The sequence below is a fragment of the Pleuronectes platessa genome, chromosome 5, assembly GCF_947347685.1.
Source record: "Pleuronectes platessa chromosome 5, fPlePla1.1, whole genome shotgun sequence".
Lineage (NCBI taxonomy): Eukaryota > Metazoa > Chordata > Actinopteri > Pleuronectiformes > Pleuronectidae > Pleuronectes > Pleuronectes platessa.
Window position 1 is genome coordinate 24,846,998 of NC_070630.1, and position 16,899 is coordinate 24,863,896.

Below are 16,899 nucleotides of genomic sequence, written 5' to 3' on the forward strand. Positions count from 1 at the left end.
AGGATATTATTTGTTACTTGTATTTAAAATAACTAACATCCTACTTCGAGTTTGCCAGAGATGATATCCTCGACAAATTCTCCACTACAGTGGATGAGTAAGGGTGAGTGGTTGGATGTCAGTGTTTTAGGAGCAAAGTATATGTTGAGTTCCCAGCAGTCGGAGTAGGAGATCTGTCATCCTGTGATCCCTGATATCACCATCCCATTAACATTCCCCGGTAACCAGGACTGACTTCACTGAGAGAACATGCAACAATCTTTAAATACACACCAATCAAAATTGATCACTTGAATTATCTTTACATCTCTTAGTGAACATTTATACCTGGACCGAACCTGAAGAGAAGTGTCTCTGTGTGCAGTGACTTAATGGAGATTGTTGAAAGCAAGGTGTTGGAAGTTGCACCCTAAAGAGGAGTAGGAGCATGTTGCTGTAAGACAGCACGTTACTAATCATCCTGTGAATTCCCTCTTCCAATCCAGTCGCAGTCTTGGCCGCTTCACATCAGCCTATGAGCAGGCACATTTCAATCCCCACATCTTCTCTGGTGGTGACGCAGCTTCCCGGGGCGCATCTTTCAGCCCATACCTGCAGGGAACCTCCCTTAACGTCCCCAGCCTGGAGGGTTACCAGAGCGGGGCAGTGGGGGCCGGCAGCTATGGCCCCCCCTCTACACTACAGCAGGCCCTGCTCTCCCCAACTCCTTTGGACTACCGCCCGCCACAACAGCACATCACTCCTACTCTGCAGGGCCTCCTCTCACCCCGGCACTCTTTAACTGGCCACGCCGATCCCAGGTTGCCCCCCCAAGACCTAGCTGCCCTGCTGAAGAGGCAGAGCCCTCGCCCGTGCCAAGCAACCCCCACACCACCCAGCGGTCCACCCCAAGAGTATGGAGAGATGCTGCTTCTCCACCAGCTGACTCAGGGCGAGAGCTTGGATCCCCCGGCGCCGCAAGGTGCCTCCGGAGGCCAGCACTACCTCCATCTCCTCCAGATCCGACCCCCAGATGTCCAGCCGCAGCAGCACCCAGCACAGGCACCTTGCCCCAGCTTACCTCACTCAGAGAGCATGGAGGAGGATGACGTGCCGGCTGGCTACCACCACCCGCACGAGGGCCTGCTGGCCAAGGCAGGAGAAGGTCATGAGCTCCTGGGGCCTCCCAGAGGAGGCACCCCACCCTACAATTCCCCAACACACAGGCATGGCGGCTTCATCAGGAATGCTCCCACAACAAGAGGTAAGACCTGTTGACAAGTGTCCTATAAAAAGGGTTGCATTGTCTCTCCTGACTAACAAAAATATATTTGTTTACCTTGTGTTGTTAGCGTTCTTTAAAAAACACTGAAAGATAAACATCAGAGCATTTCAATTTTTTTATTTTTGTACACTATAATGTACTTAATGTTTCTTTTAGAATCTGAGCATGTGGATTGCAGGCCCCAGGGGCAGGCCATGGAGGTGCCTGATCATAACGGGGTTGGATATTCAAGGGGTCCCCAGGGTGACGCCTGTAGGACACGTGGACATCTACAGCGCCACCACACCATCCAGACCTGTGATGATGCCTTTGTGAGTCTGCTAATGAGCTACTTAATCCAGATTTCATTATGAGAAGCTGTAGTGCATAAAAAGTGTTTGATCAGACTGGGCTCTAATGTACGTTAAGGGTTATAACCTGCAAAAACAGCATGAACCATTTTATTTTTAGATGGCATGTTAATATTAGTTGTTTGTGCATTCGAGTATTGGCCCATTTTCCTGACCAGTGCTGTGCTATAGATACATGAGGTATCCTGTTTAGGATGGTAGTTTGAAGGAAGAAACCAAATGTTTGTGTGACTGGCACTCCAACAACTACGTAACAACTGTGACAACTTTCACTTTTTGGAGGCAATCATCCAAGACAAAGTCCTTAGTTGAGTAGAAGCTGTTCATTAAGCATCGTCGTTTTTACCTCCTGCTCAGGACCAGGCAGAGCCGATGTCTGGAATGAGCCTGTTGGCTGGGAAGGCATTAAGCTCCGCTCGCATGTCAGACATCCTAAGCCAGACATCACTGACAGGAAGCCAGCAGCTGCACCACCGGGAAGAGTCAGGTCAGTAAGAAATATGAGATAGTCGGAAATTATGTGTGGATTTTTCTTTGTGTGTCTAAATCAGTGATTTTCAACCAGTGTGCCGTGGGAAATTATCCAATATCTAGTGTTGCACCGAAGTATCGTCCGAACATCGGTAGCGGCCGATATTCACCTCATTTACCGACATCTGCACATCGGTAATAAACTTGACTTTCACCGTTATCATTTCTATTTGTGGTTAAACCGCTGGGCACGTGCCGCGGCTGGGGGAGCAGTCGCCCCGTCGCCCTCCTCTCCACGCCTTGATGTTTTTTGGGGAGGGAGGTCCTCTTCCGCGGTGCCTCACGGCGTCCGTGGTGCGGGGGCTTTCTTTCTCTTGGACCGCGGAGCTGTGTCCGTCGCCGGTGCGGATGCGGGCCGTTGGAGGGGACCGGGTACAGCGGTCGGCGGCGGCGACTCTGGACTGCAGTAAAGTGAGCCGTCATGTGGAAAGCCAGGCACCACTCGGGTTTTTGTTGCGCGTCTACTAGTGCCTCATACGGTAAAGCGGTATAGATGGTCAGAGCGCCTAAAAAGAACGAAAACACAACTCTATTTTAGTTATAGTCTCTCATTTGATTATTTTTATTTTTATCTTCATGACGTTTCTGTTCATGTAAATTATGTATTTTTACCTCAAATTAAAGGGCAAGTCTGTAAAAAAGGACTAATGTATTCCTAATGTAGCCATATTTAGATGCTGATTAAAAATATTCCTTGAGAGGTTATAAGTGACTTCGAGTGGATTCCTGTTCATGGGGTCTCTGAGTATGGTCCTACACATTTTTGTGTATTTTTACTGCAGAATAACTGAGAAAATTCGGCTGGCGCCTAGCAGCTGACTTAGAACTGGTGCGGACCAGGGGAATCCGACTGTTTAATTAAAACAAAGCATCGCGGAGGCCCACGGTGGGTGTTGACGCGATGTGGTTTCTGCCCAGTGCTCTGAATGTCAAAGTGAAGAAATTCAATGAAGCGCGGGTAAACGGCGGGAGTAACTATTGGCACTCAAAACAGGTCAATCTGCTTTAGACAGGGTTAAAAGGTGCTGTTCTAAATTATCCTTGTGGTATTTTGACCAAAATATGTTACAGACATTTCATTAAGACCCCAAGGAACCATATCTACTGTGATAAAATGGGTATAATATGTCTCCGTTAAATAAAGTTTAGTTAAATCAAAGATTGTTTCATAAATCTGATTCAATTTGTGCTCATTAAAAGATAAGATTAATCAAGGGCTGAAATAATTTAAAATAGTGCTTTTTAATACATTTAGAAAATATATTACTAACTATATGTATTATATGTACTGTGTTAGGCCATAGAGTGTCATTTTGTGTCATTTTGGTTGGTGGTGTGCCCCAGGATTTTGTAAATGTAAAAAATGTGCCGCGGCTCAAAAAAGGTTGAAAATCACTGGTCTAAATTATAAATGTTTCTCTTGCAGGATGTGATGTTGAAGGGGAGCTCCATGCAGCAGCCTGCTACCCTTCCTCCTGCACCAGTGACATGCTCCTCAGCTACAAGCCCCCGGACCTGCAGTACAGCATGGAGCAGGCTGGGGTCTAGCACAGGTACACACACTAACAGAGCAAAAGGTTTATCTTCACTTTATATACCAGAATTAGTTGGATAACTACAAATGCATGTTACCCATCAAGACCTGAGGAACTGAATGAAAACACATTCTAACATCTAAGCAATATTTAAAAACAACCACCTTAAATCTGAGGGTTTTCTGAAGAGCTGAGAGAAATGCCAGCATTTACAAAAACTTGAATTTCTCGTCCTATGAAGCTTTTCATTGTAAACCATTGCCGTTTCAATAAACTTTGTCAACATTTAAAAATGAAAACAAAAAATCCATCCAACTTGCAGAGATCCTTTCTTACCTCCTCCTCCTCAAACATTTCTCTATAGGACTGAGCTTTGGGCAGCAGGATAATCTTCTGGGTCTGAATCTTCTTCATTGTTATTTCCATTGATGTTTGAGTCAGTGAAACTATGCTGTGGTCTGCCTCAATATTGAAACGCTACATGAAAAGATCATCTTATTTGATATATATAAAATCATTCTGACTTGTCAAAAAACTTAGTGTTTTAACTACTCAAAACATTTCTGCATCTGTAGTTACACAGTAAGATTCAAACTCCTTTTGTTATAGACGTCTGTGTGATCAAATGATAGATAGATAAATCATTTATCTAAATAACCTTTAGATTCAGCCGTATTGGGAAACTGCAGATGCTTCCCGCAGTACACGCTGAACAGATGCTTAGCAGACACACATCTTTCCTTTCAAAATGTCCTGTGTCGATGTTGACACCTTTTTGTCTCAAAACAACAGTTTTTTTATGCGAAAATGTCTTTGTTGTGAAGATAAAACAAAACAAATGGACTGATATCACTGGAGAGTCCTATTTCACTTTCGATAATATGAAAGACTTGCAGCATAATTATTTTGTTAAACTAATTATTCAGTATTTTTTCTTTCATTGTGTCTCCCTGCAGGAAATCGTGTCTCCTGTGTACAGCGGTCCATATCAGCCATCCTGAGTTGTGTTGACTTGTGTTGAGCAGCATCACGCCAAACCACCTTCGTCTCCCTAAGCAGGGGGACACTCTGCGTCTATCTGTCTGTCTCCATCTGTCTTTGGGAGAGCAGTTTACGCGAGAGAGAGGGAGTGTGGATAGGTGTAGACATCAGATGGGAGGGACGGGGGGGGTCACAGGTAGGGTCACAGGTAGGGTCCTGGGGTTCAAAGGTCAAAGTGCCAGCATTTTCTGCAGGGACGTCCAGCGTCCACTGCTGCAGGATGTCTCCTCTTTTCACCTCCCGTCGTGTTTGTAGGTAGATCAGGTTCCTATTCCTCCCTCTAACACTTAGTGATCATTGACTTTGCCCCCTCCCCCCCACCTCGCTCCCTTACAAACCTGTACCCTGCCCCACCCCCCACACCCACCTGCTGCCCTGACCTTCTTCTACTTCTCACCCTTCATCCTGCTATTAACTGTTGGCATACTTCGTTATGTGCCGCATCGGCCAACGCATCGGTGCAGTCACACTCACAGAACGCATGGAGTCCAACACACACACACATACATACACACACACATACACACATACACACAAACACACTCACTGCTGCCACAAACCCAAAGTATTCACATAAGGCGTGAGTGTTCATGTGACTCAGAAGGAGGCGTGAGCGGACATGAAGGTTGTCTATGAGAGTAAGTCTCCCCCCCTGCGCTGGCCATGCGGCAGATCATGCCGACACGGGCCGAAATCTCGACTGCTGCGACCCCTCCCCCCTTTTTGACCGAGTGGCAGGGGGTGTTTTGGATTTGGCTCTGATCAAGCTCCAACTGGCAACAAAACCGCTCTCTCTCCAAAGACAGAGCTCAGTGACATCGCACAGGACAAACCAGCTCTCATAGATTTTTTGGTTTTGTTTGTTTGTTCTCTTGCTCTGGTATTTTTCTTTAAATTTTCTTTTAAAATTAATTTTTACGGCTGATGTCCATGTAGGCATTATGGTCAATATTGTTACTCTTGTTGTTATTACTGTTTTCTGTAAAAGAAGTTTTATTCTGATGAATATTATTATTATTATTATTATTATTATTACAGTTCTGTGTTGCGAGAAAGACAACATTGTTCTTTGATTACTTAAGTAATTCTGCACTTTCGGTTAAAGCTATCTCTATCCTCTCTCTGTTTCCACCCCTCCTCACAGTTCCTTATTACCCGTCACGATGTTACCCTGCCTCTCAATTCCACCCACACCCCTTTTCCAACCCTAACTTTCCCCACCTTGTGTTCACTCTTTTCTCCATCCTCCTTTCCCCTACGTCAGTGACAGTGTATTGCATTGTGGGTAGATTTACCAGACCTTCGCTCCTTTCCTTGTACAGTGATGCCATGTATAGAATGCTATTGCAATTTCTGTATCAAACATATTTTTTTTTGTGGTTACTTTCTTTTTGTTTTTAGATGTTGCTGGGGAGGCTTTTTTATATTTGTATTGTTTCATCATTTGTACTTCAAAGTGTTTTCTTTTTGTTTAGTTTTTTTGTTTTATGAATCTTTGAGATTTCTAGCCAAATTAGGACGGAGAGAAGAGACACTGCTCTTTCTGTCCCGTTAAAAACGATTGTTCTTATTTGTTCTAATATTATTATATTGAGACACTTGAATAAGAGGAGAGTAATTATTTTGTGTTGCTCTTTAAAGTATAATTTCAGTCGTTGTTGTCGTGACTGTCATTCTTGTTGATGTTTGGGCCTGTTTTCTGTAAACGTTGTAGTTGCGGCAGGCTATACAGGATCAGGCTTTGGGCTTTGTCTGGGTTGGCTCGGGTGCTACAGAGACTTGACGCTCTTAAAAAAAAAAAAAAAAAAGAAGAAGAAGACAAATAGAGGGAATAATTTGTAAAATAGCTGACATATCATCCTGAACATCACAAGTGTGGACATGGACAAACCCACTTCTCTTTCTCTCTTGCTGCCCTTCCTGTCTGCTGTGATCCTCACCATCTTTACTACATCAGCCTCTGATTAGATGAAGCATCCTGGACATGGCCCTCTCCTCGCAAGCTAATCTTTTATTATTGCAACCAACGAGGAAACTACAACAGCTATTACTCAACCGCCCTCATCCCTCTTTTGGTTTTTCTTTAACTTATGTTAGCCCCCTCTCCCTCCCTCAAGCCTGGAAGAAACGATCCCAGGAGGCAACAGTTACATTTCATGAACGGTTAATGGATCCTGTCTTTGGACGAACCTCCAAAGCCTAAAAGGGAAACATTTGTTGCAGAAGCGACCATAGATGAATGAAGTGTTTGCGCCGCGGAGGAATACAAGGTTGTGGCGAGTGCAGGGCGAGGTGTGCCCACCTTAAACATGTCTACCAAGGTCTGTGCACCCTGAGCATAGTGGAGCTTGAACACAGCCACATGGAGGCTACAGCAACCTGGGGACCACAGACAAGGATTAAAGTCCCCCCATTAATTTTCTTTATTGTTTAACATCTTTTTATCCTCCCATATAGAGTACAATACCCCTGGATATAGAGTCTATATTGGGCCAGCAAGAGACTGGTGCAAAGAAATATTGTTCCACTTGTTTGTGTTTATACTGCCCAGATTTCACAATACCTGGCTACATGGTTGACAAACCAGAGAATTGTAGATGTTGTCATGCAGCGCCTGTTGCTTTCCATTCCCATCGCGTCACTTCCTGTTTACCAGCAGCTGCTCTTATTCAGACTGGATGGGGTGGGCTATATCTCTGAAAGTAAGAGCAGGAGTAAAGTGGGGAGAGGAAGAGATTCATGGATCTGATGCGTTTTTTTGATTTCTCTCTCAAAATCAATGTCTCATTCGGTAGGAAAAAACAAACTTCTCACTCATTCCCCTTTCAGATCTAACTTTATACTAAGCCCATAAAGTGAGATCTGGAATAGAAAGAACCAAGTACTTTGACGTGTTGCAGAGGAAATGTCTGCACGTCTCTTGTCTCATGACAGGATAGAAACTCTAAAATTAAAGACGAGCGGCTCCACAATGTCTGATATTGTGACCAGTGGCACACAGGAAAGGAGCGCTGGAGGGAATGGAAAGCACTGCACATGATTCAGAGGTTACTGGGAGAGAGCTGCTTCACACACACATCTCCTGCCCGATCAGACCGACCCTGCTCCCTGACCCGGCCTCTTCTTTTCTTTTCTGCCTGTCTCCATCCCTGACTTTGCTTTTTTATTTCTCTCCATCCCGGCCTCACTGTTTGGGCAGCCAGCTCTCTGCTCCTCTCATTAGGTTCATTTTCTTTTCAATTGGTTAATTTTTTGTTTGTTTTTATGTTCATTTCTGTTGAGTACAAAAATACTAAAGTGCAACAACAATGATTAAAAAGAATATCAACCAAACTGAGATGAATAAATAAATATATATAAATAAAGAAATAATTTAAAAAGGAAAATGTCTTGTGTGTCTTTGTGTTACGAGACACAAACCTGTCTGAACAAATAACATAACAATCCCAAGCTTTCATAGATTGAAGCCATTGAGTGTCGCACTCCTGTGCAGTGCATGTGAACTGGTTGTGCACTGGAGGCGTTAAAGCTAGGGTTGGTGCCCTTTAAAAATGATACATCCCACCCCTTCCTATCAGCCCTCTTGTCAAAGCTACAGTCCCAAAACACATGAACGTGCACTGACCAACGACTGCTAGAAGCCAGAGTTTGTGTAACTCGCTCGCTAACTCTAGGCTATCGTCTGCTTCAGGGGTGTATGTCTCTCTAGTGAGAACATGGAAACGACACACACACACACAGGCAGGTCGGTCATGTGTTCTGGATGAAATGATTTGTTTATTACAGTCATGCGAGGGCCACAGATACCGACTCTTTTTGAAATGATAAGCACCGAGAAACGTTCCACTGACTTCAGCAGCTGAATGTGAAATCAGCCTCTAGTGTAAATCTCTGCATATACTGTACATCTCAAACATCCATGTGATGCAATAAATATGTAGAGAAGATCTTTAAATGAAAGTGTCTTGAAATTATATTCACCTGAGGACAACACATGTTGATTTTTGAAAATGCTAAGAGTATGATTTTTCATATCAACCTATGACAAACAATATGAAAGCAGATTCCTCAGATTTATTGATGTAAAGCTTTGTCAGCATTCGCTGTATATAAAGATGAAAGAAATGACTGATCCCCAAAAGTAAGAGTATCCTGATCGCCACCTGGTGGCTGGCTGCAGTATACATCATAAATCCTGCCTCCTTTTTTTGTAGTGGATGGGACATGATCATACTAAAGTAAGTACACGTCAACCATCTCTGGGGGATGGTTTCGTCATTTAATTAATTCTTATGACACTGTCCAAGTCTTAATATTTCTGGTAAGTTTGGGCTGAAACTATGATTGACAGCTGAGACTAACTCGCGATTGTTCAAGCACATGTATCAGCACAACCTTGATGCCGCGGTTCCATCCTCTGGTCGTTACAGCGCAGACTCTGGGAGAAGAGGTAGTGTTCACATCTGGGATACTTTGGCTTCATTACTGGATAGTGGGACTAGGTGAAGACACGTCTTCATATACAGGACTCACCATTACTCAATTCAATTTGGTTGCAACGCTGTTAACCCCTGAAACTCCAGAAGTGTTTGGTGGAATCAAACACTTAAAGATTACTTTTTGCTGTTCAGTGTGTGTGTATTCTTTGTTAGAGGTATTTGCCGTTTCATCCAGCAGGTTTAAAGAAAGGAGATAGCTGACTGTGTCTCACACCAACCAGTCCTCTCAACAGTCTGAACACACAAGTGTGTGTTCTGCACTGTCTCTATCTGTTTGTGTGTCTTCATATGCAGCTGATTAACCTCCACTTATAAAATCTTGATGTTTCCCCGACCCCTGCTGACCTGGTTCTCAAGGTGGTTCCATGTTGGATCAGTATTGAGTGTAAGGACGTAGTATTTGTTAGATTTACATTGGACTTCTCATTAAAGCATGTTCTTGGTCTGTCTTATGGCTGCTGTGTTCTGCATGCTGCTGCTCTGGTCTGAACAGCTGCAGTGCAGAGTCGTTCCAGTCTGAAGTAACTGAGCTCAGACAGCATCAGCCCTGTAGTGTGTCAGCGTTTGGGTCTCAGGGGTTGTTTTAACACGCCTGATGACGGACTGGAGAAGTGGATGATGGGAAAAGATGTGTGTTGTCCCTCTGAACTGACAGTTTCCTCTCTTCTATCCACCACAACACCATGTCCTAGATCATTACAGACTGATGCTCTACACAGAGCTCCTCTTGTCTTCAAGCCTGTACGTCCTCCTCTCCTCTCCTCTCCTCTCCATCTCCCTCTCTGCATCCCCTGCTACTATAACCTCTCCCTCTTCTCTTTCCCATTTCCCTTCATCTCCTCAGCTGCCTCCTCCTCTTCTCCTCCTCTTCTCCCCCTCCTCCCTTCCCACTCTCTCAGAGTGGCGACAGCGTGACTGCCTGCGTCAGCCGGCTCTTGCAGCCCCTGCCAGCTTGTGGATGCTGCTACTGGAGCTGCCGTATACCCTGCAGAGAACCCTGTGTGTGTGTGCGTGTGTGTGTGTGTGTGTGTGTGTGTGTGTGTGTGTGTGTGTGTAAATGAGTGTACGCAGATGGGAGAGCAACTGAGTCAGGGAGGGCTGCCTCTCATCTCTCCGCTGTTACCACAATCCTTCACTCTCCCTCCTCTCCTCCTCTGCTGCCATGGAGCTCCAGCAGGCTGAACCACAACAGCGTCTGCAGAAAGGGCTGAGGTAATACTGTGTGTGTGTGTATTGTGTAGGGTGTTATTTCTGCATGTAGTTGCACACATCTCTACTGTAATGCCTTCAAGCAGCCTTGCAAAGCGCAGTATGTGTGTCTTGGTGTGTGTACACCAGGACTGTAATGTATCGCCCCTCGCAGCCTATCAGATTGCCCCAAGAGCTGTAACACCTTCTATCATGTGTGCATCTAGTGAAGACAATTGTCTTGCTTCGGCCCATATTTGTATATTTGTGTGTGTGTGTGTGTGTGTGTGTGTGTGTGTGTGTGTGTGTGTCTTTGTCTTTCCTTGATGGCTCAGTTCCTGTTTTCCTGCAAGGTGCTCACACTGATCACATGACCCGGAACGCAAGCAAGTACTAGACATGGCTAATTCCCTTTACTTGCTGTATGTTTGTTGGTGTGTGTGTGAGATAATCACCATTGTTCCCTCCAGGCCTGTGAATGTTTTGTATTACACTTTTTGTCTTTACTGTCTTCTGTCTTAAACATCAGAATCTTGAATCGTGTCTCCAGGATGAATTCACTTGAATCACAAACTGACACCTACCTCCTCCTGTTCCCACAGTGGATTTGAGCTCATTCTGCTTTAATGTGTTTATGTTTCGCTGCATCCCTCTCTGAGAGTCCTGCTGGTGGTTCCTCTGGATAATCCACAGACCTCATTGTGGTGTTTCAGTGTCACAGTGGAAGCTTGTCTACAGTGTGTCTGTGGACTATCCAGAGTAAGTAAGGTAGAGTAACAATAGTAGTGCTCCACTGTTGAAGGCTGCACTTCAATAACATTGTTGGACTCGTGAAGAACAGCTAAAAAGTTTGAATGGGGGTTCTGGAAGTAAAACCCCCAGAGATTTTGAATATCAGCCTTAATGTTGTAAACATCCAAGGTAGACTTACCACAAGCTACAAGATTGTGAAATTATGTTATAAGCTCCTGTAGAAGCCACAAGTCTGTATGATAAAAAAAAAAAAAACTGGTTTATTAGGATGTCAAGGAGAAATACCAGAGTAACCACAATCCTCAGGTTCAACGATGACGTTTCTGATTGGTGGAGGGTGCTGGAAATGGAATAGAAATGTTCACCACAATCACGAAAATCTGGTCGGCTACGATCAGAACGTTCAGTGTTGACCACAGTGAGTAATGAGGAAAGGGTCCTGTCATGTACTGGAGCATAGCGCTAGTGAGGGCCAGCTTGTGAGCTTGCAATGGTTTGTGGGATGCGTGGGTCCTTTCTTTTCTAGATAATTATGCACACAATCTTGTACCTTTGTCATTTTGCTATTATTACATTATTACAGAGTCATTTTTGTTCCAAATCAAAGGTTTTATGATCTTGATTAATCTTGTAGCTGGACGTCCTGGCTCCAGGAGCTAAACTCCGTCAATGGAGAAAAATATATTATGGACTAGAAATGAAAATAAATAAATGTACTTCTGGAACCAGAGTTGTTCTAAAAGTGGATGGTAACTGTTTCGCTCTATTTGGTGACTGTAAGATCAAAGGTTCTGGTGCATTATGCTTATTAGTGCTAACATAGCCCTGAGATCCTAGTCTCATACTGAGTGAAGGAGCAAGCAAGCTGAACAGGTCTGGTAAGAGCTCACACCAACCAGCAGCTAGTTAGGTAGAACCAAGAGATATGATCACATCATACTCAATATTGAGAGTTTTCCTGATATTTCATTTGCGAGACTTTATGTATCTTAAATTAAATACCTCTCCCTTCACCCTGTATTGAGATGCTGACACCATATTTAAAAGCAGACATTGAACAACCTCAGGGGTCTAAACCCTCATTATCTCCATGGGTAACTGGCTGTGGATTTGGTGAAGTGAATGTTCAATCCTATGTTATCATTGCTGTTGTTCACATTATGTGGTTTCTTCTTCCAGCAGGTAGTTGTGGCAGTGTGTACGCGGTGCTCCGCTGGGCCAGTATGGAGTGTGTGTGTCTGAGGAAGTGGGCGTCAGGCTCTGCTGTCGTGTTCCTTCACACTCTGGCCTTATCCTGGACAGGTGAGGTACACAGGAAGTGTAATCTGTTATACAGCTGGTGTTCCGTTCAATTCAAGGGTTTTTGAGGTTATTACACCACAACTATGAATGCGTTCTGTGATCTTACTAGATGGTCTAATAAATCTTTGGATTAAAGGTTAATGGATAAATAGATAAACATTAACTTGAAGAGTTGTTGATATAATTTGTGTTTGGCCAGGGTCTGCAAACAGACTGGGATTTGAACACCTTTCAAGTATTTTTTAGATGTTGATTTGATACCACTCTCATGCTTGTTGGACAAATATTATGCTCCTGCAAGCAGCTGGTTAGCTAAGCTTAGCATAAAGACTGCTGCTTGGCTCTGTTGTACAGTCACAAAGCAGCACATCTACAGCTCTCTATTGAACTCAATACAGTTCATTTGTTTACATTTATAATATAATGTGTTTTTGCAGGAGGTGGAAATAGCTAATTATCTTGAATGTGTTGCAGCACAAATTGTTGATTTAACACTTTTTTTCCCTCAGATAAAAGAAAGAGATAATATCTTGATTCTAGAAATTTATAGGTACCAGTAGGTGGATTTAATTGTGACCTTAGACAGGATTAGCTGTTACCCCCTGCTCCTGTTTTTTGTGCTAAGCTAAGCTAATCAGCTTAGTTGAAATATATGTTTTGAAATGCGTCACATAGGCTATAAAGTCAAACATATAGAGAAATTGATTTCTGCTATCTTTACTGTCAGGGTACATCATTTAAAAAAAAAAAAAAAAATGAATTCATACCCTTGTTGCCCTTACAATCCAACATTACACACCCACAGGTGCGATTGAGCCCGCCCCAAAAATTGATGGATGGCACCGGGCAGCCGTGACACTGCAGGAGAACAGGACACATCAGTTTAACTGCCAAGCGGACGGCTGGGATCCTCATGCTCCACCTTTGCTGACTTGGTACCTGAATGGGGAGCAACAAGGATCGCCATCACCCAACCATGGACGCCTGGTGATGACATCACAGGAAGATTCAGTGCTCATGAGACCAGGAACCAATCACAACAGCACCTTCTCTCTGCAGGCCAGAAAGTGGGACAGGGAGCTGGTGTGTGTAGCATCGAACCCCCGGACAGGAGAGAGCTACAATGCCACAGTCACACTCAACGTCCAGTGTAAAAGTTTCAGGATAATTCCAGGACCCAGGTAATTTCTGTTGATACGATGAATAAACTGCTGAGTCCTTCCTCTCCTCTGTTCCCCAGTTCAGCCAGAGATCCTCAGGATGAACGCCCACTACACTGAAACCTCAGCCCCCGGCCTCTCTCTGGTCCTCTTTGCCCTGGTACGGTCCAACCCGCCTGCCACCATCACCTTCGTTGACCAGTCTGGCCATCTGGTGGCCAACACCTCCGACTTCTTCATCCTGGACTCGCGAAGCTACCCTTGGCTGACCAATCACACGCTGAGGGTGACGCTCAGTAGCCTATCAGGGAATTTATCGCTGAACGCAAGCAACAGTGTCGGAGCGGTGCAGAACAACCTCACACTAGCAGGTCAGTGATGGTGAAAGGCAAAGAGGGACCAATAAGGCCACACTTACGGTGACCTAACCATCTCATGGCTGCAGCTTCATATTTACTGCACAAATATGAAAGTGGTACTCAACTTCTATGACAATGAATAAGCATAGCTCCCTGGAATCATTCCTTGTACTCTCTCTCCATGTCTCTCCAGAGTTCCTGCAGTCTCGTGTGGAGGTGCCCATGCTGGGAATAGTGACTGGGGGAGCCATGGCTTTCATGGCCCTCCTCATCCTCAGTCTAATCGTTCTCTGCCTCATGCAAAAAAACAAAAGCAAGTCTATTGGTGAGATGGCAGTTTGTGTTTGTGCACCGGAAAAATTGTAGCACATGATATTCATTCAGCAGGATAATGCATCTCCTTGTGTTGTGCTACAGATGAGCCAGTGGAGATTCTGATGACCAAGAAAAGGTAAACAAAGTAATCAGACTTCTGTCATTAGATCACATTGTAAAGCAGCCAGACAGTAAAGATTGAATTCCAGTCAGCCAGGGCACGATGCTAACAACTACAACTTATTCTCCAGTTCAGTGTTCTGATAACTGTGTTAAGCTGAATATAGAATAGTGAAAAGCTCTTTGTGAAGCAACAGTGATGTAGTGTCATTGTTCTGTGGACTGAGTCCAGCAGCAGGTCAAGTTTAGATCAGGCGCAGCACTAAAACTTTAATTTTAGGTTAAGTAGCTACCTCTAGCAGTGGAATCGCCTATTTTGGCGAAGGGTTTTAAGTTTCCTGATTCTGACCAAAGAATACAAAGCTAACAATGAGTCATATTTTCACTGTGAGATAAATAGAACAGCCTCGAAGGAGTGACTGCACAAGGCCTGACTGAGCCAGACGAGCTGCTCCCCTTGTTTCCAGTCTACCAGTCTTCCAGTTATCTAGATAACTGGCTCTCAGCAAGAAAGTGCACAAGTTCATGTCTCCAAAATGTTTACCTATAATGTGCAGAAGACCTTCAATCGACAAGGGATATTTAACATGGATTCAGTCATGGTCACTGAACGCCTCACACATATAGCGACACATAGTCACATAATCACATCTACGTCTCACTTGTAGAGAATAAAAAACGCCTTCGATATATAGAAATAAACAAATTGTAGATTGAGTATTTCTTTTTTTTCTCGACACCACCTTCCTTTCATTGACACCACACTGACAGAGTATCACACACCACTATCTGACCCCATATTTAAATTAGATAGTTATAACCTCAGCACAGAAGGGAAAGTCTGATGAAAGCATTTTGTATTGCTCTTATAATACTTTTTTGTGCATCCTGAAGGCCAATCACACGTCTAATCCATGCTTCTTGCACAGTAACTCTGCCAACCTGAAAGCAGAGAAGGGCGATAAGACCTTCATCCCGAGAGAGAACATGTCTCTGCCTTCAAACATGCAGCTCAACGACCTCAGCACTTTGAGAAAGGGTGAGAGGTCCCTACTCTACGATTCTTCATATCAAACATTGGTGACGATATTGCATTTAGAAAATCTGTCCACAAACAAACTTCCCGCAACACTGTTTCCTAGATCACATTTTTTCCGTGATGACACACACATACACACAGACATAGACACACACTCTAGTCGCTGTTTATCTCTTGGACACAGAACAATGTTATAGTGATAGAATTATAAAAAAGAAAAAAAAGAACTCAGAGTCTTCTAATACAAACACCAATTTAAATTCAGTAGTACCAAAATGTAATTGGTTCTTCCTTGGGTCAAACCCCACCCTCCAGATTTCACGAAAATCGGTTGGGTAGTTTTTGTGTAATCCCGCTATGTAACAAACAAACACAGACACATTTTGTTTAAAAGGTCATATGATTTGCTTATTGTGACAGGAAGATGTGAACTCATAGGAAGATTCTTTGAAGGACAGCACCATCATCATCACATTCACGCATTGGTTTCTTCATAAGCAAAAAGATGACCGATTTAAAGAGAGCCTGGAAGTGTTCTCATCTGTGACTGATGCATGTGAAGGTGACTTGAACACCAAAAAACAAATACGACCGCTTTAAGATTCAGGGATGGCAACAGCCTGACTCTGAAAATGACCATGCACTGTATCCTTCCTCACATGGAGTTGAGGAAGGATACAAGACAGTGATATCAATTGCATCATCAAACAGAGAAATATAAATTATAGAAATAAAGGTAAGCTATCCCTTCTAACTAAATGTTAACGTATCTTTTACCATCTCCCCCATCTTTCCTGCATTTCTCCTCGAAGCCCGAGAGGCTGCCCAGCAAAACAGTGTTGGAGAGAAGAAGAAACAGGAAGAGGAGGAGGAAGATCTGTCTTTAGCCTACGCCGCCAGAGGTCAGGGAACTACACTTTTCATTATTTATACTTTAGCCTCGTTGTGGTGCAACGGCAGCATTTTTCCGTGACGTGTTCGCTCTGTATTCTTCTCCCTGATGATTCTCAGGTTTTGCCAGATATCCAATGGTGGGCTACATCTATAAGGTCAACAGCTCAAGCAGCGAGGAGGTCTGGCTCTGACTTACCTCACACACATGCACGCACGCACGTACGCAAGCACGCACGTACGCACACACACACACACACACACACACACACACACACACACACACACACACACACACATACAGTACATGCATGCATAACTCCTTCCAACAGATGCAGTTGTCCAAGAGGAAACTAAGAACAACTGCCAGTCAGTCATTCAAACACTCATCAGTCCCCTTTGAGCTGGACAGGAACGACCAGGACCCTCAGACCATGTTGTTGTTGAGCTCTTACATGTTTCCAGGCCACATATTATAACAACACACTCTGACTTTTTCTCTGATTCAGTCTTGTTGAATGTCATGTCCATTTAACAAACCTGAAGTCTGTA

At 44.0% G+C, this 16,899-nt stretch overlaps 2 protein-coding genes across 4 annotated transcripts in view; both read left to right on the forward strand.

The window, feature by feature from the left end:
* sik3 (SIK family kinase 3) overlaps positions 1–8,107 on the forward strand; it is a 38,223-nt gene extending 30,116 nt beyond the window's left edge. For all 3 annotated transcript variants that reach the window (XM_053422217.1, XM_053422218.1, XM_053422219.1), the window contains 5 exons: positions 486–1,243; positions 1,421–1,575; positions 1,972–2,101; positions 3,572–3,698; positions 4,637–8,107. In XM_053422217.1, coding sequence (XP_053278192.1) covers positions 486–1,243; positions 1,421–1,575; positions 1,972–2,101; positions 3,572–3,693 — 1,165 coding nt within the window. In that variant the 3' untranslated portion in view covers positions 3,694–3,698; positions 4,637–8,107. The remainder of the gene's footprint in view (positions 1–485; positions 1,244–1,420; positions 1,576–1,971; positions 2,102–3,571; positions 3,699–4,636) is intronic.
* A 4,277-nt stretch (positions 8,108–12,384) lies between these two features.
* LOC128440706 (transmembrane protein 25) lies at positions 12,385–16,541 on the forward strand. Its single transcript, XM_053423506.1, has 8 exons — positions 12,385–12,463; positions 13,269–13,613; positions 13,704–13,994; positions 14,176–14,307; positions 14,400–14,433; positions 15,347–15,456; positions 16,269–16,358; positions 16,468–16,541. The coding sequence occupies exons 1-8, from the start codon at positions 12,385–12,387 to the stop codon at positions 16,539–16,541; spliced, it is 1,155 nt and encodes a 384-aa protein (XP_053279481.1).
* Positions 16,542–16,899: the final 358 nt, after the last annotated feature.

Bases quoted from the DNA above. Each gene is read 5' to 3' on its own strand.
- LOC128440706 (XM_053423506.1), top strand. From the start codon at position 12,385: ATGGAGTGTGTGTGTCTGAGGAAGTGGGCGTCAGGCTCTGCTGTCGTG. The intron at 12,464-13,268 runs GTGAGGTACACA...ACACACCCACAG, and splicing joins TCTGGCCTTATCCTGGACAG to GTGCGATTGAGCCCGCCCCA. The intron at 13,995-14,175 runs GTCAGTGATGGT...ATGTCTCTCCAG, and splicing joins GAACAACCTCACACTAGCAG to AGTTCCTGCAGTCTCGTGTG.